The 27834-nt window shown below is 42.8% G+C and overlaps 2 protein-coding genes and 1 long non-coding RNA gene across 14 annotated transcripts in view; 1 reads left to right on the forward strand and 2 right to left on the reverse strand.

Annotated features, from left to right (window-relative positions):
- EXOSC7 (exosome component 7) overlaps positions 1-1021 on the reverse strand; it is a 31500-nt gene extending 30479 nt beyond the window's left edge. For all 5 annotated transcript variants that reach the window (XR_013927885.1, XR_013927886.1, XR_013927887.1 and 2 more), the window contains exon 1: positions 897-1021. Coding sequence is in view for 1 of the 5 variants with exons in the window: in XM_080385914.1 (XP_080242040.1) it covers positions 897-953 (57 nt within the window). In the remaining 4 variants the exon portion in view is untranslated. The remainder of the gene's footprint in view (positions 1-896) is intronic.
- Positions 1022-1116: 95 nt separating this feature from the next.
- Positions 1117-27834, forward strand: part of ZDHHC3 (zDHHC palmitoyltransferase 3) — a 36373-nt gene continuing 9655 nt past the window's right edge. The window contains exons 1-7 of one of the 8 annotated variants that reach the window (XM_080385921.1): positions 3174-3362; positions 14847-15176; positions 17858-17982; positions 21184-21280; positions 23107-23188; positions 25022-25152; positions 25242-26301. In XM_080385921.1, the coding sequence (XP_080242047.1) occupies positions 14871-15176; positions 17858-17982; positions 21184-21280; positions 23107-23188; positions 25022-25152; positions 25242-25322 (822 nt within the window). In that variant the 5' untranslated portion in view covers positions 3174-3362; positions 14847-14870 and the 3' untranslated portion in view covers positions 25323-26301. The other 7 variants (XM_080385922.1, XM_080385917.1, XM_080385916.1 and 4 more) reach the window with 7 other exon arrangements.
- Positions 1706-2827, reverse strand: LOC308063238. Its single transcript, XR_013927891.1, has 2 exons — positions 2322-2827; positions 1706-2232 (listed from the first exon to the last, which is right to left on the reverse strand). It is a non-coding gene; the product is annotated as an uncharacterized lncRNA (long non-coding RNA).

Here is a 27834-nt window from a genome sequence, read left to right on the forward strand (position 1 = left end):
TAACTTTCACTTAAGAGTACAATAGTCTTCTCAAAGGTACTTTTCCATTTGCCTCTCATTTATCTACAACTTATAACAAGCTCTCTGAAGACAGACACGAACTCCTGCACTACGTCCCTCCAATTCCAAAAGAAAACTTTAGACTGCAAAAGTGTAAAGGTCTTGGCTTTAAAAGGTACTTTACCTAACACAACATGGGTCTTTCCTGGAACAGTTAAGTTCTGTATTTTTATATATATGTAATTAGGACCCAGTAGACAAAAATAAGCCCCAGCCTTCCAAATGCTTTCATCTGTTTGTATTTAAAAAACAGATAATATGCACCCTCGGATACTATACAGCTTGTCCCCATAAAACTAGTCTTCTTTGCATTAAAATAGTTTCTGTACTTTGCATAAAGTACAGTCCATTTATCTTTGGCATTTCTCCCCAGACATCGTTAACGCTTCCTCTTTGGTGCACTCACTGTTCCTTAGCTTAGTGAGAGACTAAAACTCCATACAACAGCAAAGTTTTGAGAAAGAGCAAGGGAAGAAGGGCAAAAAAGGAGACCAAAAAATGAAAAAAACAAATCCACGTCCTGTTTTCAGCCTGCTTTCTGTTCAGATGCTCTGTTCTCAGTGTGCTTGCATGATTATTACCCCAGAGATTTGCCCCCAGGCACCAGGTAACGGAAGGCTCTCTTTCTCCTCCCCAGTCTACACTGTAACTCGCTCCCATCCCACCCGCCCTCACAGGGAGCAAGCCCGGAGGAGCGGGGACGGGCCTTGCCTCATGCCTCACCGGGCAACGCTGTCACCGGCCGGTCTGAATGACTTCCCGCTCCCCGGGCCTGAACTGCCGTCTCCACGCCGCCCGGGAACCTCCCACAAGGCGCCCGCCGCCAGTGCCGCTACCTGGACGCCATGTACGATGTAGAGCTTCTCCGCCTCACTCAGCACCACGGACGCCATTCCTCCCGCCGCCGGAAGAACGCCTCCTGCACTTCCGCTTCCGGCACCCGCGAGCCGCCGCCACTGGCAACGGCCGTCGCCACACCAGGGAGGGGGCGGGGCCGACCCCGCGCCTGCGCAGTGCTCCGCTCCCGCGCGCCCCGGGCGGGAAAGCTCTCGGGTCGCCATAACTGCCGTTCTGCCCGCCGAGCGGCAGCGGGATAGGGGTCTCCCCCTTCTTACAGGCGATGCGGGGTGTGCGGCCGTCAGCCTCCCCACGGAAGGCTTTCCCCAGGGAGTAAGGCGCACCGCTGTGGACGTGGCGCCCACTGAGCACCCCGCGTCGCGAGTAACGCCCCCTTCGAGAAGCTGACACTCATGGTAAAACAAAGGGGCAGTGCCGGCTCTCTGTCTGCTCTGTGCCGAGGTAAAAAGCTTCTGAAGGAGGCTGTGGAAATACCCCAGTGCGGGGGAAGGGCTCGCGGAGTGGTAGACCCCGCAAAAAACCCGAGGTTTTTACCTCAGAAAAAGTTCTGAGCGAGGTGCAGTGCCCGGGGCAGGTTGGTGTAGGAGCAGGGAAGAAACCAAATACTGTCGTGAGGAGAGTGCGGTTGGTGCTGTGCCAGACATCCCTGGGAAAGTAGCATGGAATATATAATTAAAACCTCATACTATATATTAAAAGGTAATTAAGGGGGGATTTTCTGACAGCCTTAATTGAAAGTTTCACAACATTAACCACTTGTTATGTTTCACGCATTTTTGCACAGCTCTTAAATTTTTAAATTACTTTAAAAGTTGCTGTCTGACTTTGTGCCAGTACTTGCTTGGGTGAGAATGACCTGTGGCTTCCAAGGATTACCCAGTACACTGCTGGAGATTATTCAGGTGCTTCTTGCTCTCCTCTCTGAGACTCCTTGCTCAATTAAATGTGCAGTGTCTCTGGCTGTGCCTCCTTGAGCAGGCAGTACAACGTAGTGGGAGCAAACCTGAAGCGTGAGAGATGTTCAGGAGGTTTTAGTTGTGGCTAGCTCTGGTCTGCTCCATTAGCAGTTGGAGCTGAGTGGATGCATTTCTGGGATGCATCCCATGGCTTACCTGCATCGAAAAGCAGTCAAGTTTCTGCCGCCAGGGTTGTTGCATGGAGATCACTTACGGCTTCTCAGTGGGGAGAGCCAGCAGTGGAGCCTGACTGAACTGGGAGCCGAGGTTTGGGCAGCTCATCCTCCCTGCTTACCCGAGAGGTGCGCAGGGGCAGGCTGCCTTCTCGGGCCAGGGGAGTGCCAGGCAAAGGCAGTACCTGTGGAGGAAAGGGGCCTGGTTTAAATGTACTTTCCAAAGAACACCTGCTAGTGCTGCCATCCAGCGCAGGTGGACCCTTTGTCTGACCTGCAGCGCAGTTCTTGTGTCCTCACATAGCAGATCTTGTTTACATGCAGGCAGCTGTTTTCCAAAGGCTGGAGAAGCCTGGCTCTGGCTTGTTTTTCCTCAGGGAGGGCAGATGGCATCCCCTTGCTTTAAAAAGCACTACTGCATTCAAACTCCCTTCTCCGACACAAGGCACCAGTGAAGGTTATCAGACGAAAAGCATGCCAGTTGTGGGGCTGGTTTTTTTTAATAAAAGCAAAGCAATGTCTTTTCCTCTAGCCTTATTGTGGTAAATGGATGACATGCGTTGGCTGAAATAAAGCCAGCCGGAGGGAACCACCGGGAATATAAAAATTCGCACTGCATGATTAATGCCTGGTGAGGCCGTAAGCGGCAGACGGAGGGTGTCAAGTGAACTTAACTGCTGCTCTGTCCTTCAGGACGCGGCAGGACTTTGCCTACTTGCAGACCAAAACCACCCGAACTTGTCCGGGGCGCAGAGGCGCGCAGTGAAGCACAACTGTCCCCATGTTTTAAAAAAAAAAAAAAAGATTTTTTTTTTCCTCAAAACCCGCATTTCCCTCCCCCGCCGCACGCCCGGGACGTAAAGGCGCACCAGGCACCGGCGCGCCCCGGCCGCACGGGGCTCTGCGGCACCCAGGCGGCTGGGCCGACCCCGCCGGGCGCGGCGCCGCCGCCCGCCCCGGGGCCGGGGGACCCCCCGCGCCGCGCCCGGCCGTGGGGCGGGGACGGGCCCGGCCGGGAAGGCCAAGGGGTGCGCTGCCGCCGCCGCCGCTCACTTCCTGGTTCCTCCCGGCGGCCGCCCCACCTCCTCGCCAAGCCAGCGTAAGGGGCGGCGGGGGAGGGCGGCGGCGGCGGCGGGGGGGGGGCCGTGCCGGGCCGTGCCGCTGCGCGGGCTCCCCGGGGCGGATGGGGCGCGGCGCCGCGCGGGGCAGCCTCGGCCGGCGGGTCGCTGCGTGGCGGCATTGGCGGCGTGCGCTCGCGCGGTGCGGGGGTGGCGGCGGCGGCGGGTTGTGCGGCGGACCGGCGGCGGCCTGTGGGGTAGGTGGTGCGGCTGACAGCGCGGAGGGGGCGCCGTACCGTGCCGTGCCGTGCCGCGCCGCCCCCGCGCGGGCAGGTGCGTGCTGGCGGACGGGGGGCGGTGGAAGCGGGCCGTCGTTGCCCGCCGCGGGGGGAGCGGAGCGGAGCGGCGCGGCCCGGCCATCCCACCGCGCCGCCAGGGCTGAGGCGGGGGCCGCGCCCGCCGCCTGCGCCGCGCCCTCAAGCGCGCCCCGCGCAGCCCCTCGCCCGGGGCCCCGGGCAGGCGCCGAGTCGCGTCGCGTCCCCGCAGCGGCGTCCCCAGGGGCTGTTGGCATCGGTCGGTAAACGGGAGGTGGGCTCCCGCTCGCCCCTCGCCGCCTTCTGATCCGCCGGCTTCCAGCGCTGGGCTGTAAATACTGTGAGGCTAAATATGTTAAATAATACTGGGCTAAATACGTGATGTAGCTTTGCTCCGGGGGCCGTTCAGAGCAGCGTAATGTCCCTTCGGCAGGAAATTTAAACTCGGAGCCTCCAGCAATTTCGTCGGGGTCCTGTGATCTGTTACTGGGTTGCAGTGATGCAAACGGGGTCCTGTAATCGATCTGTTAATGCGTTGCGGTGGTGAAACGTGCCCGTCAGCGAGCGGCTGGACAGTGGAGTGGACCCTCTGCCTTCAGAGGTGGCCGTGGTCACCGGCGTTTGGCTGCGGCTGTCCGATGGGACCGTAGAGCAGTTGCGACTTCTGCATCGGGAGTGATCTGTGTTGAAACCATGGCGCTGCACTGTGGCGGGTTTAGTTGGAATGGATGGAGAGTTATATGTTAATAGGAAGTAATCTGGTCTGTTTTTAAACAGCAGCGTCCAAGTATTACTGGAGTGCTTCTGAAAAGTAATTTTTGAGAAGAAGCAGGAGCTCATGATGGCTCATTAAAAAACAGTTTTCAAGAAAACAGGCTTGGGGGAGGAGGAGGCAGCAGTCTGGTCTCTGATGTCCTCTCCTGCTGCCTGCATGCCAGTGAGGGATGCCAGGTGGACACCAGAGCTTGTTTAGATTTCTTTCCTTTGGTCTTGATTCAGAAAAGATAAACTAAGTTTTTCAGCATGCGACAGAGAGATGGTGTGCCAGGCTCCTGACACAGCAGAGGTGTGTGTGCAACGTCAGATCTGTAGGAATGGGGCCCACATTCAGATGGTTGCTCTGATACAGTGGAATCACAGAGAAGGGACTGGCAGGGTGCAGTGAATGGTGGCATAGTTAGGCTTTAGTGAGTACCATGTTTTTCTTCGCTTAGTAAAAGCAATAAACAAGTCTTTTGTATAGCGTTACAGTCGTTTTGGTGATAAGAGTCAGTATAAGGGGAGCCACATTATTCATATGTCTTTAAAAAATGTAGTTCAGCATGCAATACAGATCCAGTACTTCAAACACTATGGTTCTGTCAGCGTAGCAATTAATGCTGCCTCACTGATGCAATAGTGTTTGCCGTTCCAATGGGAGCTGCTTGTGGTAGTAAGTTTTGGCTGACTGAAGGCTCATTGAGATTTAGAAGGTGCAACCCAGAAGCTCTGTGTGGTTATAGGTTTGTAAAAGGACAAATGTAACGTCTGCCTAAAAGCTAAAATGTTTGTTGTGACATTTAACACCTATTGGGTGTTTTTGTGTATGTTTCTGTTTCCTTTTTAGTTTTCTTTTTAGGTGGTATAGTCACAGAGTGTGTATTTAACTTTGAAATTGTTTGGTATTAGGCAAAAATATAAAAATTTATTTAACCCTACTGTTGAGATCAGGTTGCAAGAAGACGAATGCTTAATGCCTCAGCAGATGCCGGTCTGCTGTGCCCAAGTAGTTACGAGTCCTTTTGGGGCAGTTTCCTTTATGTCAGCAAAGGGAAGCAACTCAGTCTTCAGCAGTATGTGTGTAGCCTGGGCAATGGTAACTCAGCTTTGGTGAATCTCTTATCTAATTCTTTGGTGAATTTCTTATCTAGTATGAATTTACTTTTCTTGTTGGGTGGGCTGCTGTGTATCTCCAACTGAACAGGAGCTAGCAGTGTTGCATAGTCAAGGCAGTTTAAACCCATGTGTGCATTATTTCAGGAAAACTTGCTCGTGGAGCCATGAAGCTTGCTTGTGCAGGCAGTTCTCATACATCTGTGATGGGGTATCTCTTCTGTAGGGGAGACTACAAGGGTAGGTGATGAGCACCCACAGTGGTGTTGGTCTGAAAATGGTACGGCTGTAGCTCAGCTAGTCTCTGCAGGTGTTGATTGATTGAGCTCGAAGTTTTCTCTGGTCTCTCTGCAGTGTAGACATGAGCTTTTTTTAGGGTGATATTCTGGAATACAGTTTATCTGCCTTCCTGAGAGAAGACAGCAGGTAATATAAAATACAACAAGATCGAAAAAGTTGTTGGCAGTTTTTATTTTCCTTGTTCTGGGCTTAGCTCATTGGAGCAAACCAGATGTGAACAATGGTACCCAGAAGACCATATTTTACTTGTGCATGTAACTAATCTGAAACTTAAGGCTGCATTAGAGAAAATGAGAAGTTAAAGCTTTCCTAATTAAAGCTGCATATTTCCTGGGTTGTGCAGACAATAAGAAAAAACAGCCTGTAACTTGACTGGAACTGCAGTGCAGCAAGTCTGCCAGTAACACTTTACACATCGTCCTTTTGAGAGGGAGTCCAAAAGAGCCAGCCAGCTTGCCTCTGCAGGCAGTGGGTGCCAAAGACCTCTTCATACAGCAGTAGTTCCCAGCTAGAGAGGAGCAACACGTTACAGGCAAGGTGCAGCTAGGTACTGGCTCTTACTCCACAGGAGCACTGGCAGCTTAATTCTCCTTTCACCTGCTTCTGGCTGTGCCCAGAGGATGGGGTGTGCTTGGGAATGCTTCTGGAGACTGAAGATAGATTTAGCTAGGCTTATAGCCCCTTACCTGTTCACTCCACCAGGTTACAAGGTGACCATACAGGACTGGTGCTGTTATGGGACGGAATAGGAGTGCAAGAAGGAGAAAAAAAAAGAACAGAAAAAACCCACCAGCCTAAAGCCGAGAATAGAGATGGAAAAGTCAGGAAGTGAGAAGGAAGGTTACAGCAGCAGAAAGATGTTGGGAGCTGCTGTTCCAAACCTGTAAAAGTAAGTAAAACAGGGACACAGAAAATTGAGTGTTAATACCCATGGACAACAGAGGAATGTTGAATGGGAGGAAATGCGAGGCCCTTGTTGATGTTTTTGCTGCTGGATTGGTGGTAGATAGCATGTTTGTGACGTTCAGCTCTGAGTTTTGCAATAATGAACTGACAGGGGTGACCAGTCTTAAACTTGGTGCAGTGTGCAGAAGTTAAAACAAATGGGCTCGAGTTGAAACAGTAAGAGTGAATAAAGGTAGTGTGAAGTACTATGCTATTTAAAAACACAAAAAAACCCAACCCCAAGACTACGAAACATATACAGGCCTAGTGGGAAGGCAGTAGTACCATACCATAGATACAGAAAAGGCTATAGCAGGGTGATAAAGGGAGATAGCAATGTGATATACATCTTTGTTCTTTGCAATGACTACTTGAATTACTCATGTCCAATATAGCATAGAACAGCTAAGCAGCATGCTATGTATATTGCAGTTAGTCTGGTGTCCAATTCTTGGTATTTCGAAGGATAATGAAGTTAATGTTTACACACAGAAATTTTATTTTTTTAAATGGAGACAGGGATCCCTTGTGCTTGCTAATGCAACAGTGAGCAAAACAAGAAATACTTTGCCAAGTCAGGAGTTCTTTACTACATCTCAAAAGCTTTAACATCCAGCAACTTCGAACCTGCAGGTTTTTCCAGTTCTCTGAAGTAGCAGCATAGGATTCTTCTAGGCTAACACTTAACATCACAAAGGTGTGGATCATGACAGTTGTGATTTTAACTTCAGTCCTTTTTTCAGGATAGAGGTGATGATTTTTTGGTCCCTGTTTTAATGTATGCCCTGTGTATTTTCTGTATTTGGTTTAGGTACCTGCTTAGGTGTAGTATTTAGATTTAAAATCTAAATGCCTTACAGCTTTTGTACCTGTATCTCCCCTACAACTATGTGGTAGAGAAGTGTAGGCTACAAGTGGGGGGAGAAAATACGGAGAGTCTGAGTGACTTCTTCATGCTTGTGAAGGTGGGGGCTGTAACAGAAGCAGGTGAGAGCCAAATCCTGGGTTAGACCATCTGAATGAAAAGGTATGTCTGATAGTTAAAGTGCTCTTTCTGCCTTGGAAGATAATATTCAGAATATTTTTTTCTTAGACTAGGATGGTTCTGCCAACTTTAAAGCTACAACTCTTTTGTGCTTCTCTGGAAAATATATTCCTTATACTGTGAAAGCAGTGTAGTTTTTAAAATAGATGCTAAAAATAATGCTAGTTGTATAGACAAACCTTCCCCCTTTCGTTTTTATCTTTCCTTTTCTCTTTTTTCTTGAAGTTGATACAGGGCAAATTGAGGATTTAAATTCCCTTGATCCAGTGGTTTGCTGTTTTAAGTCCTAAGTCAGCATCAAAATTGCAAAGCTGTCTAGAAGACCAGGACAGCTTCTCCTCTTTTGTCTTCTTCTCTTTTGTCTCTCATAAGGCTGTCTCTTCAGGGTAACTGCGGTGCTGTGGGAAAGCATGACACATGGGTGAAAGTGATCCCCATTTGTTGTTTCCTGTTTCCCAGTGCAGTCCCATCTGCAAGATTGTCCTTTCCATGCTTATTCCAGCTAGGTGGCAATGCTACAAAGCTCATTTGTATTCATATGTTCAGGATTAATATTTCTCTTTTTACATAGGTTAAGTAGCTCATGTGTATTTAGCCTTTTGAGAAACTGTTAGATTGAAGTGACAGAATTTCACTGTTGCCCTTGCAGCTCGGATAGTTAAAAAATTACCCTAAGTTATTTGTAATGGTTCACACTTAATGACAGTTTTATAAAGTACGTTCAGTCTCTGATCAAAAGCTTACTAAGATCACTGACTTTGTGGTCAGACCAAGTCAGATCCAAGTCTGACCTTAGTTTCTGTTCCCTTTGTGACCTGTGTCCTGTTCCTAGATGTTGCCCCATTTTTGTCACATAGTGGTCCAGTGTTTATGTACCTTGGACAGTAACTACATTGTCTGTCTCCTCTCCGCTGTGCAGACTGGCAGCTGACAGGCCTTGTAGGTGGGAGTGCAGTCACTTCACTTACCAGACAGACACTTAAGTCAGTCGTTATTGAATTATAATTTATTTATACAATACATATCCATTAGTTAAACAGAAATTATGTAGACATTAACCAGGAAGCTGTTAAGGTTGCATACCACAAACGTGTTTTCAGTTGAGAAAACGCGGCCTTACTTGCAGTCCTACCAATGGAATTCCTCTGGCACTGTTGAAGTTGCTTCTTGTTTACACTGATGTAAATGGGAGGAGAATTGTGGGGTTTATGCCTTATATGGCTGCATCTCTTTTGAGCCTATCACCCTCAGCCCGATCCAGGCCCTCAGGATGGAGTTTTTAGACCTGACACATGTCTTTGAGGTAATTTCCACCTCCCCATGCTCTCCTTAGGGAGACATTTCCTGTATGTATTCATACTCCTGTTCAAATACGTTCTTCAGAAATGCACTACTTCAGTAAATCTTCCTCCCTAATGAGATGCTTCTAATAAAAATAATTAAAGTATTTTAGTGTGATCTGTTTTTCTTTAAGGTGTTGTTCACTCATGGCCTCTTCAAAATAATTAAAAATAAGAAATAAATTATGATTCACTGAAATATTTAATGATGTGAACAGTTTTCTAAACTGTGACTATAAAACAGCATTGTAATATAGCCACTTATTCCCTTCATGTATGGAAAACTGTTATAACTGGGTTACCATCTGGTTTTGTGTGCTCTTTCCCCCTTTTCATGGCAGATAATCCAAGCCTGTGCATTTAGCCTCAGAAAACACAAATTTGTTTTAAGGCTTGTAATTTTTAAAGATTATTTTAAATGGATTTAATAGAATTCACATTCTTATCTCTTTATACCATTTTTCTTCAGTGTGGAAACTGAAGCTGTTGAAATTGCATGACAAGTAGCCAAATGTTTCAGGGGGACCAGAGGTGTTTGAGCCTCTTGCTAAAAGCAAATGTGTAGCTGTTAATGTAGTAGTTGGGCTGAAACTGTACTCCTTAATGTGGCCTGAATTTCCGGAAGAAAATGGAAAATTACCTGTGTTAGGTATAATTCTGTTACCTGCTCCTAGGGTGGCTGGAATAGGGCTAGCAGTGCTGACTGCCCTGTGACATTTTGATCTGAGTCATCAAGTGTCCTGTCAGCACAGTGTTAAACTCCATGCTTTCTCCGTCCCTATTGCTTTTGCCATTTTCATAGGAGAGGAGAAGGTTTTGACCTGATTGGGTTTGGGGTTGTTTTTATTTGTTTTTTGTTTGATTGTTGGGTTTTTTTTAACCATGTGTGGAGTCCTGAAAATACTCCAATGGAAGTACAACTCTCTATAGCAAATTTAAGCCTGCTAATATGCTTTCTTTTTTTAGCTGCCTTTCACCGACCTGTTAAAAATGTCCCATTGACCCTTCAGGGTTTTGTAAACCGGGGGTTGGAAATTGCCATGCTGATGGATATCTGGATGAATCTGCAGGAGACTGCCAAAGATTCTTAGCATAGCTGGACTGTTTTGTTCCACTCCTGCTGATCACATAAAGCTTTTTAGGCCTTGCAGGAGCCATTAGGAAAAAAATATATGAATACTATATATATTTCCTTATTATCCCTGGTAGAACTTGCTTTCGCAAGTTTTGACAGGCTTGTTGTCAAGATTTGAGCTGTATTGAAAGCGTGGCAGGAGAAGCATAGGTAAATATCCTGTTAGAAAACACACTTCCTTTCACTTCTGTTGCAAAGGAAGATTAAGTGTGTAGTGTTTTAATTCAATGCAGTTTTACATACAGAAAATCGAAATTAACTTCAAAATGACATCTCTTGCAGGTTCTAGCTAGCTAGCTATGTGGAGTTTGTTGGTTTTATTTAAAAGGACATCCTGTCCTGTGGATCTAGATTGCCTAGTTTAGCTGTCATGAGTATAACGTGACTGGTTATGTACATTTTCTTCCTTTTGATGATAAAAAGTTAACTTTAGTGTTGTTTGTAAGCTCTCAAAATACTGTTGATGAACTCTGTATGTCATAGAAGCTGCTCCAGAGCATCTCTTTAAAGCTTGTAGTAACTCAAACTAAAAACCTCAGAAAATGCCCATGATCTGCCCTGATCCCATTTCCACCCCTGACCCCCAGTTGTTTTCACATAATTGGCAGAACTTGAAATTCCCTTAGCTCATACCACAAAATGTAACCCTCTTCCCAAACTTCAATGTTAGTGGACTTACAATAGAGGAAATGGTTGCAGTGTACATGGTAATACTGTAGTTTTGCAAGTCATACCTGTGTGCTTGACATCACTAGCATGAATAATTACATGAAAATCAGTGGGGTGATGATGATGATGATGGCATTAAGCTTGGTGTAAGTTTTATATCATCAGAACCTCAGGTAGCTTTCAGGTACACATTGGGTGAAGGCTCACATCATTCGTTAGTTCATTCTTAACACATTCTTTGGCAGTTGCGGGCCATTAAAAAAAACGTTTTTGACAGGGCATATGGCAGGTCAAAAGACAGTTACTTGATTTATGTAGGGTGTAATAGCATATTTTAGGTGTTCATTGTAGGAGGAAGTTGATTTTGTTTTATTTACATTTCTAATTTGTGTATTACCTGTTATTTTATTATTTGCGTAATACCCAGTGCCTTCCAGATAAAAAAGAAGAGGTCTTTGCTCTGACATGTTGTTAAGCTAAATGGATGTGTGTGTAGTCATCACACTTACCTAGTGGTCTCTCTTGTAGCCTGACACCATGATTAAGTCCGTAAGCCCTTTGCCTTCATTGTTTACCTATTGTTTGCTCCAGAGCAGGAGGGACTGACACATTCCACCTGTGTGCTATAAATTAAGCTCATATGCAGCATGGTTGCAGGGCAGACCAGTTAGGGCAAGTTACTGCTTCCTTCCCTCTCCAGTCTTTTTTTTTTGTTATTATTTATATGAAGATACTAGGTTGGACAACATAAACAAAAATAGATGTTTGTGTATGTAGGAACAAGGAATTAAAAAGAAAACTAACTGGGTCATGTAGAAGAGCAGCTGAAACTCTGAACTCCTGTAACTTGACTCAAGATAATGTACGCTAAACCACATATGTATTTCTCAAATAATGAGTGGTGTTTATGTACTGATTTTTCATTTTGTTGCCTGATGATGCCTCTAAAGCAAGCATTAAATAACAAAGTGCATTAAATAACCAATTTGTCTTAATTGGAGGCCTGTGCTCTATCCTCTTAACTGCTTCTTTATTGCACTGCAGAAATGAGTCCCCCGACTTTCAAACTGAGGTGCCTCAAGGCTCCTTCCAGTTTCTCCTTAGTTACACAGCAATAGCTTCCCCCGCCCCAATTTAGCTCAATAATACTACTGAGAGAGAGCACAAGAACTCTTACTGGAGGGAAACCACTTCCTGCATTTGCAAAAGAGATGAATTTTTATTTGACTGCTGAAATGTGCTGTTCAGGACTAAACCCACAGTTTTAATCATTGTGTATTTGTCTGGCTTTCAGTAAGTTTCTACTAATACTGACCTTAAGGTGACTTGTCAAACTAATTCCTCTGTTAAATAGGAGTTTGCTTTTCCTGTCAGTGTTCCATTCCTTTGTTTTGGGAAACAAAACTGCAGGGGGGAAAAAACGGGTCAGAGTCTAGGCAAAATATCCTCAGTCTGTGTTCAGGACTATCCCAACTTGTTACTGGCCCTGATGTGTCAAGTCTAAGACTTCCTTTTGAAAATCAAAAACCTAAATTACTGTTTTCTTTCTTATTTTTTAATGCAATGTGATGTTACTGTCAACATAGTTGTCAGGCATGAGTTTTTAATTATGCCAGCTTTATTTTGAGCTGCAAACCAACATAACAATTCCAGTAAGATTAGTAGTAGTGAAGGTTAACCTGTTTCCTTGGGGAGGGGAGGGATTGAGTCTTTTTAATACTTGTTAAGTCTGTGTGAATGTATGAATATATAAGTTTCCTTACAGAAATTGTGGAAAAATTGGGGAAAAGGTATGGATTTACTAGTACATATAGATTTGTCTGAATTTATACCACCAGATTGTAAGGGTAGTCACTGTTTCTGAAAATTATGTAGTTTGTCTCCCTAAGTGTCAGGAGTCATGAGACTAAATTATAGCTGTGATTAAAATACAAAGTAATTACAGTGTGGTATGTGAATTTTGTGAATGGGGAGGAGAGGTTTCTTTGTGTTGTTTTTTTTTTTCTTGCTAAAGTAAATGAGATCCTCGTGCGAATTTTAATCTTGATTTTTCTATTCTGTGTGATGTATGTATAAATAGAAGGCTGATATTACATGATACGATAAATACAATTATTTAACATTAATCCATGTGACTCTTCAGATTAATAAAATATCTTAAACTCTCTCACTTACAGCACACTAAATGCTCAAAGCTGAAATGTAAGAAAATACCTGATTCTCCTAGTTTAGTTTTCTAACATAACTATATAGATATTATCATAAATGGTCTGCTTCATCCACTTCAGTGCACTTAGAAACTTTGTGCTTCTGGCTTTTGCCTCTCACTGTGGCAATAGCAGTTCCAGTCACCTCTTCCATGTAACTTGCACTAATGCGCACAAGCTCATCACTTCTGTGCTTGGATGTAATTAATCATCCTGCTCATTAATAACCTTAATTTTTGGCTGTGAAAGACTAATTGCCCTCTTATGAATTTTGTCCTCTTGAAATAACAGCTAAGAAGCAAACTGTCATCTCCTTCCCTGTCTAGGTAGGTGTAATAGCGTCTCCATTTAGGTTGGGGTTATGCAAAATAGAGCTTTCTCTTGTACTTAACAGAATTTACCTGTAAAAGTTTTGAGAGAATTTTAAGGTCCTAGGTACTTTTGTGATCTTATCACTGTGTTTTCTGTAAAATGTATCCATTTTGTATAGGCAGCAGGGCCACTTTGGTAACAATTAAGCACAGGAAGAGCCTCAGTATGAACTGTTTTGGCGAAAAAATCCATTGTGAACAATGTCTTCTTTTCTCTGAATTAGACCTGAAAAATGCATGTGCTTTTTTGCAGAGCACTGAGAATAATCCTTACATGTTGAAATAGAAGGAGGCTGAACCCCCCTTCTGTTCAAGTATATGCAATTCAGTGTATTTGGTAGTAAAGGTGTTGTAGCTGATTTTGTAGAAGGTAGGTCTTTATGCAGAGGCTGTAGTGGTTTTGAGCATTTAGAGCGTTGTGCGATTAGTCTGTGAAGAAGTCTTTGGAAGAAGTTGCTGGGTATATAAGAGCCACTTTCAAAGCGTAGCATTCCAGGTGTGCTCTAGCATTGAGCGGTGTATGTTCACAATGCAGATGGATTGATCCCCTGCCAAAATCTTATGAGCACCTTTTTTGTTTTCTCAAGTGCCTATGTTTGGTGGAGTTACGTTGAAACTATATGCACAGTAAGCACTGTGCATACCTGGAGTAGTACAGTTTCTGGCTCCAAGGTGGACCTTACCCTCTGGGTAGACAAGGTGCCTCCAGAGATGGAGAGGACAGGGAAAGGACTTGGCAGCAAATGTCATGTTAGTGCCCTTATTATAGTGGAGTGGAGTTAGTTACCTAGAAGTGCTAAAGGGGATGGTGCTATTGAGGGATGGAGCAAAGGTGGTGGGAGAAGCATGGCAAAAGGCCGAAGGAGGAGATGAGAGTGGGAGACAGCTGTTGTTTGGGAAGAGTGTCCTCCAGCCAGGGCTAGAAATTCCTGCCAAGATCTTTGCCTGGATTGCTTCTTCAGCAGTTCCTGCTGTAATTTTGCAGTGGTTTGGTTTTGCACTTTTACCCCAAAGCTGTGGGGCAATAGATAAGGAGAAAGAAACCTCTTCCACTTGCTAAGCTCCCCAGTATGTGTAGGAGAGATGTTTCCCTTCCGCAGGTCCGAAGCAGCAAAAAGGGACCCTGCAACTGTATGACAGGTCTTTCCTTTTTTCCTCCCATGACAGTGTCCAGTTCTTGCTTCAGTTCCTGCTGTGGCAGGGCCTGTTGGCCCCTACCTGCTCTCTTTCTCTTCGTTAAAATACTTGTTGCCTTTCCTCTGGGGTAGGTGAGAGGTGGGTGGAGGTGGCACACTGGTAGATTTTATGTGTAATTAAGCAAATCTTAAAAGCACTTAGAGAGTCTTCTGAGTAAGGAGTGTTCTGATAAGCGCAAGAGTCTGGTTTCCAAATCCATTATTTCGTGTTTGATTTATTTAACCTTTTTGCTTTTTCAGCTCACTTTCTGCAATTCAGAATTTCCCACATGATCCCCATGCCATTATGCGAACGGAGGTCTATGTGTCTTGCAAAGCAGTGAACACTGTTTCTGACTTTCTTTCAGATGCAAGTATGGACATAATAGCCTATGATGATTACTCCAGTCCACCACTTCAGAGATATTGAAAGGAAACCTGAATACCTCCAGCCAGAAAAGTGTGTTCCACCTCCTAGCCGCGCTTCCCTGGGAACAATGTGGTTTATTCGAGATGGCTGTGGTATTGCATGTGCTGTCGTTACCTGGATGCTGGTGTTCTATGCCGACTTTGTAGTCCTCCTTGTCATGCTAGTTCCATCAAGAGATTATGTTTATAGCGTCATCAATGGCACACTGTTCAACACCTTGGCTTTCCTCGCTTTGGCTTCACATTTTCGTGCTATGCTGACAGATCCAGTAAGTATATCTCTCTCTGTATGTCTTGGAAAGAAACAGGCGGTGTTTTTCTTGTCTGCTATATGTTGGGTAACTTAGTTGCCAAGTGAGTGACAGATTTAAATAACTTTTTTTGTGTCAGCCTGCTGAGTGAGACTGCTGATATGGTATGCTAATTTCTCATCCCACTCGGGTCAGATGCAAAGTCAAGGACACAGCTTTAGATTCCCATTGTGTCAGAAGCTCCTCTTTTTGCATTGGCAAGGAGAGCATTTCTCTCTGACGCTGTATTTTCCCCAGTGGTAGATCTCATGTTTGTGGCTTGTCGTGTCTCAGCAAACAGGAAAGCTGGAAAAGCTGGTTTTGGTTGTCTGCCTTGGCAAGTATCGCTTCAGCAGAATGGAACAGAACATGTGTTGTTTTGAAAAGCCATGTTACCATCTCTCATACTAGTGATTTATTTGAGTGTATTGGACCATGCTGAAATAAATACTATGTGAGCATGCTAAGAGCTGACTGTTCTTAGGCAAGTGGGAAGCATCAAAGTTGTAAGATGCCCTTGTATGTCTCCATAGGACAATTGCTTTGTGAGAGATCTGGTCTGTTGCTTTCTCGTCTTTCAGCTAGTAAGATACAGTTTAGTATCATGATGCTTATTCTGAGTGGCCTTTGATGGTTTATTTTGCTTAATAACCTCTGGATAGTAGATTGAGTTTAAAACCCCATCTCCACTAGTTAGTGGAAGGGAAAATAAGTTTAGGCTTCTCTTGGCCCTTTTCTCCTGAGTGTTCTTGTTGCTGTTGGGAATGGTGGTGTACCTCTGATACTCTAATTATTCCTTCCAAATGTCATTTTCTACTTGAAACCTTGTTAGGTGCCATTAAAACTTCAGTGGAATCTTTGTTTCTTAGTTTCCAGCTCTCCCAGAAGCCACAGTGCTGCAGAAATTACTTGATTTGGGGTAATTTCACAGTTTATGGTAAAGACTGATGAATTGCATGCTACTGCTGCTGGGCAGAACTGTAAGCAGTAGCTGAGGCTCTGAAACTTCTGGTTATTGGACTCAGGAATAGAGTCCAATAAAATGCAGTAATTTATATATAGTTTGTATCCTAGGGGTTCTTGTTGTTAATTATTTTCTGTTGTGTGGCTTTAATGCTGAGGGACCTTCAGGTCGCTGGAATTATTTTGCAGAGTTAGCAGGAACTCTTGTGAAACAAAAGCTGTATTCTGAAGCAGGCTGGGCAAGCAATGCTGGAGAAGCAGATATGATCTCTATGTAGAGTAATTGGGAAAATATATGTTAATTCCTAGTGTGCGGTGGGATTTATGTGTGTGGATGGCAAGAGCCAGTGGGCTTTTGGTTTTTTTTTTTGTGAGGAAATCAGCTAAACAAAATGGGGGAGGGAAGATAAAGTGAGGGGATGCAGCAACTTGATCTGGCAGGACAGTGTGAGTCAGGGATGAGGAAGCTGCCAGGACAAGGAACCAGGGGCATGTCTAGGATCAGAATAAAACAGAAAGCACTGCTGAGGCAATCAAACAGAATGCTTATTATAAATAAATGAATATCTGAATTCTTCAGAATAGATAGTACGTGTCATGCTCTTCAGGAACTGCTTCCTATGGATTTTTGCTAAAAACATTCTTAAGGTTTTGAGATTTGTTGTGTACTGAAGAGAGAGAACATGAGTTGTAGCGTTTTGTGGAACTTGGTCTTGATAATTTTTAAATTGGTCAGGCCTGTTGGGATGTTTTTGTGGAAAAACCCAAAGACTGCTCAAGAAAGCCTTATAATACTGGTTTAATGTGCAGTTCTCTCATTGATGTGTATTATTCCTGTTTATTGCTGTTAGGAGGTTGTAGAGGCGTGTTAAAAAGAGACTGTTCCATCAAAAATCTGTTGAAATACTACATCCCTGTTTTTCAATATAAAAGCCTTACATCCACAGAGGTGCATTTGTGCCAGTGTACCAGCACTGATTTCATACAGCCCATTTCATGACTTTGGGGGTGGTGGTGTGTGTTTTTTCTGAGCAAATTTATCACCCTAGAAAGGCTGGAAACTTGAACTCAGGCTCCTGCAGTGGCAATATGTTACCTGTTTAAAATCACATATCTTAAAGTGGAAATTGCACAGCTAAGAATGTGTTACCTAGTCTTATTCAGGTGGGAGGATTCTTAGTGTTCACTGTTTGAATGTTAAACCCTAATTTAAATAACAAATACACAATGGAAGCAATAGGTATGAATACGCGAGGTGTTTACCAGCAACACTTAGTGCACACAATTGTACTTCAAAAGTAGCTGCTTCTACTGGAATAAAACATCTGCGGTTTCCAGTTTTGATATGAAACACTAGCATGATAGATTTTTTGTTAGAGGTGAAGAGAGGGATTACAAGATAGGATTACAAAAGACTAATTGCTTACGTAAGGATTTATGAATATTTAAAAAAAAATCCACCAAAATTAAAGTATGTGGTTCCATATATTATTATATTGGTATGTGGTTCCATTATGTTATTCCATATATCATTTTAATTTATCTTCTGAATCTTCTTGCTCTTCTTGAAACTGATTGTAGGGAAGTTGTCATTTCTTTCTCTTCCTTCCCCTCCCCGTAGTTTTAAGTCATCCCATTGTTCTTAGCACTTGTAATGTCCACAGGTTAATATTCTGGTTTGTGTTTTTTTACTGCAGGGTGCTGTACCCAAAGGTAATGCCACAAAGGAGTTCATCGAGAGTTTACAGCTGAAGCCAGGACAGGTGGTTTACAAGTGCCCAAAGTGTTGTAGCATCAAACCTGACAGAGCCCACCACTGCAGGTAGAGTCTTTTCTGAGGACTGCTCTTTTAACAAGACTGCAAGAATTATCCAGTGTGCAGTGATCTAAATTGTTATTGAGTCTGAGACCGGAGTGGTTAAATTGAGAGACTGGCACCTGAATTCTGTTGCCAATAGTGGCAGGCACGTTCAAGCTTCTCTGAAGAAATCTCAGGGCCTTTCTGACAAGTTTTCATCTATAGCGGACTGGGGCCACTTCTGGCAAGATGGGAAATACTTAAAATGAATGCTGCCTTGACTCCAGACCTGTAATTGATATTCTGTAAATTTTCATGTAAATGCGACTTAAAAAGAGACATTATATGCTAGAATGCATAGAAATCCATAAAATGTAATGTCTCTGAAAAGGTCGGTGTCCCTTCCGTTTTTTTTGTTCACAAACCCATTTGTCTAACTGTAGCTTCTGTTTAGAAGTGATTTTTAAGTTAAAACTAAAGGTCAGGTAACCATATATATTTTTAAGAGTTCAGACTTCCACATTTCCATTGAGTACTGTGACTTTTTGTGCTTTGTGATAGATCAGTATGCCTACTGATCTGTCATATCCTTTCTTTTTCTGGTAGGATAAACTTCCCTGAAGAGAGTAGTGAGATTTTTAGTACTAAGGGCAGTGAGCAAAAAAAATAACTACTTCCTAAAATTCTGTTCTGCTTTTACAGCAAGCGAAGCTGCTTTCCAGTAAGTAGTTACTGAGTTTGCACTGGTGTCCCTTCCCTATCTACTCAAAAACCAATACGTACTGAGAGACGAGCTTGTATCAGGATTGCTGCTGATTCATGCAGGGGTCTTGTGGAGAGGGGGAATATGTGGTACTGAACAGAGCAGACTTGTTATGCTGTTTGCATTTTTCATGTTTATTTTCAGAGCTTTAGTTTGCAAATGGGTTTTTTTGTTGTTTTTTTATTTTAATCAAAATCAGGAGTTGGTTATTCAGCAGGAGCAATGTGATCACACCTATCACTTATTAATGCTACTGTAAAATCCCCTCTGACACTTCTTCAATTATGAATGAAACTTTGAATCTAAAATGCTGTCTTGCTGATGACTCACAGCTTACGTAAATGGAAAAGACACTTTGGCTAAACACAAAACTTTGTCTCCATGGTCCTTTTTTCTATGCTTTAAGATAACTTTTTGGACATTAAGATTTGGGAAACTGATCCGCTGAGCACTAATGCTGTTGAGACTCTTCAGTCAAACTTTTTTTTTCTGGGGTAGGCAATTTATTGGACTTTAGCACATCAAGGTTGTGCACAAGCATCAGCAGGAGATGCTACTAGCTGGTATGTCTGAGTGAACAGGGTGCTTTTTGATTCATATGCTATTTTGTGAGTCCTCCATGCCCAGCAAACTGTTCCTGCCAGCATTTGGGAGCAGGGTGAGAGTGTCTAAGTATGGGCACTCCTGCTGCCTACAGTTTTTAGTCTTAGTTGCTGCGTTTCCTTTTCCACCAGCTAGTTTCACATTCAGCCTGTCATCCAAGTGCTTTTGGTACGCATGCATGGAATGAAACCTCTCCTCTCAACCTCAGCTGCCTCCTTCACAGGCGTGGTATTTGGCTTGACTGCTTCAGGTTGTCCCTCTGGGGAGCTAGGATCTAGGAGCAATTGAAGGGGTTGCTTGGGCATTACCTGTTCCAGAGCCCAAGCAAAGTGTGTGCACATGTACAGGCAGTAAATTAGACCACACGGAGGCATCCTCCAGCTTCATACCACCAGCCCTGCCTCCCTCCCTTCCCGCCCCCCGCTTTTTATACAAAGCATGACATTATCTGGCAGGTAAATTGTTTTTACTGTGCCAACTGATTTTAGTTCCCACATAGCTCAAAAATCATTTCAAGCTGCTTATTCTAGCAAAATGAGGCTTTTTCTGTTTTCCACTGCACCTGGGGCTGGCTTGTAATAGGGTATCCAGGCCTGCTTGAGGAGAAGCAGCTCCTGATCTGGCCTGAGGCAGGGGCCTGCCTGACCGGCCTTTCATTTAGGATCAGGGCTATAGCAACTCATTTGCTTTTCAGGCATGGCATGTATCCTTGGGGATTACCCCCTTCCAGCATGTAGAGTGAGTGCAAGGCTGTTCTGATGGAGATGCTTTCTATTATTTATTTCATACATGCTCATAAGAACACGTTTATGGTTTTGTTTGAGTTTCCCTTAAGCACTTGGGTGTTGAAGTTTATTGTTTATATTAAGGTCAAAATATTTTTTTGTTATAAGAAGAAAATAAAACTAGCAGAGCCTTCAGTCCTTTCTGTTTCAATGCTGCTGGAATTGTTCTGGATTTGTTGCTTCCTTTCTGGGTCTATTGTTTGTTTTGGGGTTTTTCTTTTTTCATATTTGATTTCTGTGCTTGTTTGTGCAATGTGGTATCAGGAGACTGCCTTTTGTCTCCTATCATATGAGAAAGCAGCACAGAAAAAGACTTTCTTTATTATGTGAGCTGAAGCAGTTACTAAGCAAGAGAGTGATGTTCAGGCAAAGTAATAATGTTTTAATTATTTGACTTCTAGCCACAACGTGCATGCTGGCAAGAATTTTAATTTTCATAGTCTGGTCTTGTGAAGTGCTTTAACATCTAATTTTACTTTGAATGTATATTGTGGTCCTGTCTTTCTGACTGACTGCCACAGCTGTTTTATGCTAGTATGTGGCTTACCTTGATGTCAAGAATCTTTTCTAATGCTTTATTTTATTTTCTTTTTTGCAATTTCCTGCTACCAGCTAATGTTGGTAAATAAACTTTAGTCTGTTATTTGCAACTGTGAAAAATGTTTTATTCATTACTACTTTTCACATCTTTCTGGGTTTTATTTCTTTTTAATCTGTGGACATTTTCACAGATCAGAAAGATTAAAACTAAATTAAATTACAGATATTTTTTATTTCCATCTGCCTGAATGTATTGTTCAAACCATATTTTGGCAGAACCACACGTGTGAGTATTACACTAAGGTGTCTTACTTGGTGTTAATTTTTGCAATGGTGATTTGATATTGTATGGTTCATTTTGAACAGACATAGTCAAGTGAGCAAACCACAAATACAAATGTGGTGACAAGTAAATTTATTTAGGTTCAAATTTCAGCTCTGATTCTTTCCTTTAATTTCTGTGTCCCCCAAACCCCTGTGAAATCTTCTGTTCCTGGAATGAAATGTGCTATAAATAGACCTGTATTCTTTCAGTGTTTGCAAGAGATGTATTCGGAAAATGGACCATCACTGCCCGTGGGTCAATAACTGTGTAGGAGAGAATAACCAGAAGTACTTTGTACTGTTTACAGTAAGTATTTTGCAAGTGGTGTTTGAGGTTGTCCAGTGAACAGCGCTGAAATGCTGCGTGTAGTCTGAGAAGCAGCTCTGAAGGCTGGCTTTCTCTCCTGTATCAGAAGAATTTTATGGGAAATTTTTGCAGGCTTCTGTTTCACTAAGTAGGGAACACACACAACTCAACAATGGGCAAAAGGCATCACAGGAAGTATTTGCCAAGGTTTTTTGAGGTTTGTGTTGACAGTTGTTTAGCACTTTTTTCATAATGCAAGTAGTTTATTGTGGCGTTGAGCTCTTTGAGGTGTGGGCCATCCTTTTAGACCATACTGTGGCTGGTAGGGTCCCAGGCCATATACAGGTTCCTAAACATTGTGGTTGTGTGAGTACCTGTGGGATCAGATAATAAGAGCTATTGGCACGTCTCAAGCAAGGAGTGGGAAGTCTTCCCCTTTGGCAAGAATTATCCACCTTTTACTTGCAAGTGGTTTATTTTCGTAGTTGAAAACCAAGGAGGTGTTTGACTTTTTGTACTATATCTGTGACATCATGAGGAAGAAAACGGGAGTGTGAACTTGAATACTACATATTTCTGGAAGGGTTGAAATCTGTTTCATCAAAGCAAATATCCCGTGGGAGTAGCATGAACATTACAAGGCTGAGTTTCAGTGATGCTCTGTTTTATTAATAAACCTTTCGAGACGTCTGTAGGTTCGAGGAAGAATGTTCTTGTATTACCAAGTAACAAGAGGGAGATTTTCTGTTAAATGGAGAGGCTTACAGTTCTGTGGTGTGATTTATTAGAATGTGGATTACAGAACAAAACAAATCCCACTTCTTTCCCTTGAGCAAATGTCTTTTCACCACGAGAGTGAGCCAGGTGTTTTAATCCTATCAAAATGGTCTCTGTTTCTGTTTAAACTGACATCTACTTTCAAGCAGGCTATATTAAGCACTTAGTGTAGTTGAGAGAAACAAAATAAAGGTTGCTGGTTTCATTCTTGGTTATTCTTTTTGAGACCTAAGGAGGTGAAAGAATGGCAGCATGCTCAACTTGCAAGGAAAACCAAAATACTTTCCTGTCGCCTTTTACTGCTTCCACAGGGGTTTCTTGTAACAAAATCTCTCTCACATCTTGTATCTGCCAATCTTTGTCAGAGTCTGAGGTTCAGGAGAGTGATCTTTTTTAGCCCTGTCTTGGTGAATTGTAGTGTATGTGTAGCTTTGCATATAATTTAAAGCTTTTTGTTACAAAGCCAAGACCTAATTTAAACCAAAAAGGATTAAGTACAAAGTATTAAAGCTCGAGAGAAATTTTCCATGCCAGTGTCTGCCTCAGGGAAAAATACTTACTTAAAAAAAAATTAAAAAATCGTTTTACTGAAACTCAAGCTGGAAAGTGGGTGAAGTATGTTTTGTGGTTAAATTAGCTGTTGTGGGAAACTATAGTGCTCTCAAGTAAGGATGTAAGCTTTGACAATATGATACCTCAGTGTCAGGGTGTTGCTGTGCTCTGGAAGTTGCGCTCTATTGGGTAGAGATAAGGACAGTAAACTTTGTGGAAAGCTGCGCTGGGACACAGGGTTTTGTGTCCAGCTCGGCTTTGAATTAAGCCACCTCCTTCCTGTTCCATCAGAGCTATTAGTAAGGCCAGAATAAGTCAGTGTAATCTTTGCCTTTGCCAGCTTCAGGGCGTTTTTTTAGGGGGGAAGAGAGGGTTTGTGGGGTTGTTCGGATGTTTTTTTAACTCTTAATACTTTGCTTTATTTAAGGTGTTTGGAAAATCAGGCACTCTGGTCTTTAAACTTACCCGATACCTGTATTACATGCTTTATTTTTCAGATGTATATAGCACTGATTTCCTTGCATGCTCTAATTATGGTGGGATTTCACTTCTTGTATTGCTTTGAGGAGGACTGGACAAGTGAGTACTAACAAAATACCTCATTAAAATACCGTATTAGCCTATAAATAAGACTTACAATGTAGTTTGTTTGTAAGACAACCAACCTCTTCCTTTTATGCTGATTTCAGAAGAATGCTATCAGGGCTCTGCTATTTTTTTTTTATTTTTTTTTTTTTAATGATCAATCCTGGAACTTCCTAATTCTTTCTGACCTGCTGGGATCTCTGTCCTGAAAAGTCCTGTTTCAGCTTAAGCCTGATACTGCCTAGGGAGAAGCTGAGATCTAGGGACACCTAGATAGTATGTGTGCAATAACCTACTGTTGACATGAGCGCAGCACTAATTTCCTGAATGCCAGCACAAGATAAGAAGAATGTGTATGCTTTTTAAAAAAAGGTGATGTGAATCATTCTTGCAAGACTGCCAGGAAAACATGCTAACTCTGATCCAAAAATCCACCCTTACAAGAACAAACAATTCCTTTTCACACACACACACCAAAAAAAAAACCAACCCAAACAAGCAAAGAAAAAAAAAGCCCAATGCTCACTGTGGAGCAGCCACTGAGTAAATTTTCACAAAGCCAGCTAAGATACGTGTTTAAAAACACAAATGGATATAGGAAATCCTCTGGGTAATGCTGAGTCAAACAGCAAGCTGTCAAAGAATGTGTGTGCAGATGTATGTTCTGCATGTGGATTTTTCTTGAAGAGCATTAGCTTTGTTTTTCTTGGAATTCCAGTTGTATCATTCAATACTATAACTGGTTTTAGTTTATCATACTGCAGAGGATGGGTAGGTACATTTGCACATACAAACTGAATTTGATAAGGTTGTTCTGCAGTTCAGAACTTTAAGACAGCTGCCAGCTGTCACTGAGAACATCTGGATTTGACTACAGTGGTTAGGGCCATAGGGGAAGGATACTTCAAAAGTTAGTTTCCTTTGTCCCCTTTCTCAGGGCCTGTTACCTGTTGGGGAGGCACTCTCTCACCTGTCCCAGGTTTAGGTGGCACAACAGAGCTATTATGAGAGATGGATCTGTTGTTCCAGCTGCCTTGGGTTTGTGCTGATTGTGTTAGCCCCTCATTATGGTGTATCTGTTAAAGCCTAACATCTCATGAGAAAAGTAGGATTTTTTGGTGATGCTCGTTCTTGGATTTCAGAAAAATCTGGAGATGTTCTGACATTTACACACTCAATGCTGATTTTTGCCCTATAACGTTTTTCTTCATCTTGGTTTTTTCTGCTTCTCTTTTATAGTTACGTTCTCAGACTTTTTTTTTCAGCTCTTGCTTGAGTTTACACTATGGAGTACGAGGAAAAATAAGATTTTGACTTAATCTGCCCTTCTTTAGGCTATGACTTAGACTAGTTATGAAAGGAAGCATACTCTGGTTTTATGCTACAGAAATAATTTTTCTTGGGTTCTGACCACCAGCTTGAGATTTCTAATGGACTTTATCATTGTGGAAGATCCATTAAGATTAAGGTTTAAGAGAGAAACTGCAGGTGAAATGAGTAGAGTGGAGTCCTAGCCAGTGTGCTGGGGAAACACCTAAGTGGAAAAGAAAGTTGCATTATTCAAGTATTGCAGGGGTGGTTTTAGTTTTGCACTTTAAAAAAAAAAAAACCAAACAAAAAAACCAACACAAAACCAAAACAAACATGCAGGAATGATCATTTCATTGTTGAATATCCTCAAGAATGTCAGAGCTTTCCTGTGCACCTTTTTGAGAATGGTGATCATGTAATTTGACAGTTTGAGTACGGAAAACTCGTGGCTTAGCAGGTGTTTTGCAGCTACTGCATTACCTGATCTCTTCCAACACTCTTGTTTTCTCTTCACAGAATGCAGTTCCTTCTCTCCACCAACTACAGTGATTCTTCTCATCCTCTTATGTTTTGAGGCTCTCCTATTTCTCATCTTCACCTCGGTTATGTTTGGGACCCAAGTACACTCCATCTGCACTGATGAAACGGTGGGTGTCTCACACGCTCTCTCCTTTACCCTGTCTCTCACTGTTTGTAGAAACAGTGAAGGGCTACAGGGTTTTACCTCGTTGCACAGGGAGTTCAGGTCTGCGTACCCTGTGAGGAAAGATCCAGTGTAATAAACTGTGCTAGGACAGTGCTGGGTTGTGCTCTCTGAAGCTTGCTGGGAGAAGTTGTGTACATCTAGGTATTGGCTGGGATGTTGTGTTGGCGGTACCTCTGATAAGGTAGGCATTGGTAACTGGGATTACTCCATGGAGACTTTTTGTCCCTGTGGACTCGAGAACCTTTTGCCTTTAATGAAGTGCTTTTACATTGGTATTGTCTGAAATTCAGCTGTGTATCCCCTGGTGTCACTATTTACAGCTTTATGTGCTGGAAAGCAAAGATGAGTAGGTGGGGGAGGGAGATATAGATATATGTATATATATGCACACACACTTCTTTTAGTCTAGAAGATTTCCAGTTTTAGCTGCTTGTTACACAGCTCAAAAACTCTTGCCAGAGGGAAAAAGAAAAGGGAGTGGAATAGGCTTATGGAAACCTGCTTTGTATAGTCTGCTGCAAAGCCACCATATCATCCCCAATTCAGAGATGTTTGAGTGTGGGAGTCCATAATATATCCCTGCATTTGCCCACGTTCCTAAGGATGGAGCTGGTGACTCCTGGGGATGTTCCCACACTTGTGAATACTGCCAGCCTTCACCAAGCATGCTCAGATATCTGAATTAACTGGAATGGTTGAAGAGAAGTGATAGTCTTAAAAAGAGTGACCACTCTTAGTTCCTCCCCTGCCTCCTTTAGTCTTCTTTCTTGGTCACTTGTTTGCCCATGGCCAGGTGAAGCTAGAATATGTATTTTTGCTGCCATTGGAGAGCTATGACTGTTATAGACTGCAAGAGCTCATTGCTCCTGTGTCTTTTGTGCAGTACTGTTTTTTAATGCTTGGCTTCTGCAAGAGGCTGGTGTTCACACTGTGGCTTCTCTGTGTTCAGAGCAAGACTTAAGCCGTTCTTTCTGCTGGGGAGAACCCCAGGAAGAAGTATAATGTCATACAGAACAACAAGATACTGCTGAGCTTGAGTTTATCAATAGGTGTGTAAATTATCAATGCTGCCTGTGAAATAATCATCTGAATTTCTCAGTCTTTGAAGCCTGTCAAGAATTTTTAGAAGCTGCTTCCTACAGCTGGGTACCTGAATATGTCTCCCGATTTTTCCCTTCTGCTCAGATTCTGGGAACTCATAGATGTTACAGGAACAGTGCCACACTCTAAAATAAAAAATGAAACATGGTCTCCCCTGTTTGGTTGTGAGGTTTCGTTTTTGTTTTCCTTTTTAATATATACCAATAAGGATTTTGTTCTGTGGATTGTCTCATTGTTGATGTGCTAGCATTGACCTAGCTGTGTCTGGCAAGCAATCTGTTTTGGGCAGAGGATTATTTCCAGGTGAAATTCTTCTTGGTGTGGTCTCTTGCAGTGTTTACTCCACATTTTAGAGGCAGGGCTGTGTCTTGCCCTTTCTTACCTTCCTCTTCTAGTCACTGCAAGAACTCATTCCCCATCCTGCGTATGCGCTCCCACCGGGATGGTTCCTTTCTCCCTCAAGGGACCCAGAACCCTAGTGTTTTGCTGTTGTCTCTGGAGGTGACATTTACCAGGGCTCGGCTCAACTTTTGCAGCTGACCCATGTTATGTTGTGCAGAGCTCCCAGAATCGGTAATCTGAGGCATACAGATGTATTACAGAGCATTAATCTGTAGCATGGAAGAGACATGTAGGTCAGGAGAAGCTTACCTTGCAAAAGATCTGAAGTGAAAGAACAGAGTTATCTGCCTGCTGCTGCTGCTACCTGTGGAAGAGTAATGCTCTCCAGCGACTGCACTTCGTTTTGCTTCTGTGGCAACCAGGCCTGGCTTTCCTGGAAGACCAAATTAACTTTGTGGGTTTTAGACACAATACAGATAATTTGTATATTTTTAAATGATTGACTAGTGAATGTTTCAGCTGATTGCTTGATGGCATATTTTTGTTCTCCCTCTAACCTTTACTAAACAATGCCAATGATTTCTCTCAAATTGGTATCTTATTAACCCTTTCTCCCTGCTGTCACCCCATGCATGTTTTAGCAGTGATTCTAATGAACATGAACAGGCACCAAGTAGACTCAGCTACACTGAGCCATGGGCACTTCCTGAACTTGCTTGGTGAATCTGGGAACATTATGGATTATCTTTGGGTTTGTGGGTTTGTTGGGATTTTGGGTTTTCTTTTTTTGTCTGCAAGCTTATAATGGTTTCCTCTAAAATTTTCTATCTGGTTTAGCACATATTGTTTTCAGCCATTAAAGCACATACTTTTGTTTGGTTTTAGGTGCTGGGTTTTCTCTTTTTTTGATTGATATCAGAGGCAATTGGATGGCAGGTCTTAAAAGGTTTATGAAGTATGTAGGCCTGAACAAAATGAAAGTAATTTTATTTCCAAGGAACACTTTCTATCCTTAATATTTTTTTTTTAGCATAAAACAATGAGAAGAAAAAGAAAGGCAGTGTAGATGCATTTTTTTATTTTCTTACTCCATCCTTTGGATAAGGGGTAACTGAGAGTAGACCTTTCCCCAGAATCAGAACTACAAAATCTGTTTGACTGAAAATGTGATATTTCTGTT

Source organism: Falco punctatus (genome assembly GCF_963210335.1).
Source record: "Falco punctatus genome assembly, chromosome: 4".
In the NCBI taxonomy this organism is placed as follows: domain Eukaryota; kingdom Metazoa; phylum Chordata; class Aves; order Falconiformes; family Falconidae; genus Falco; species Falco punctatus.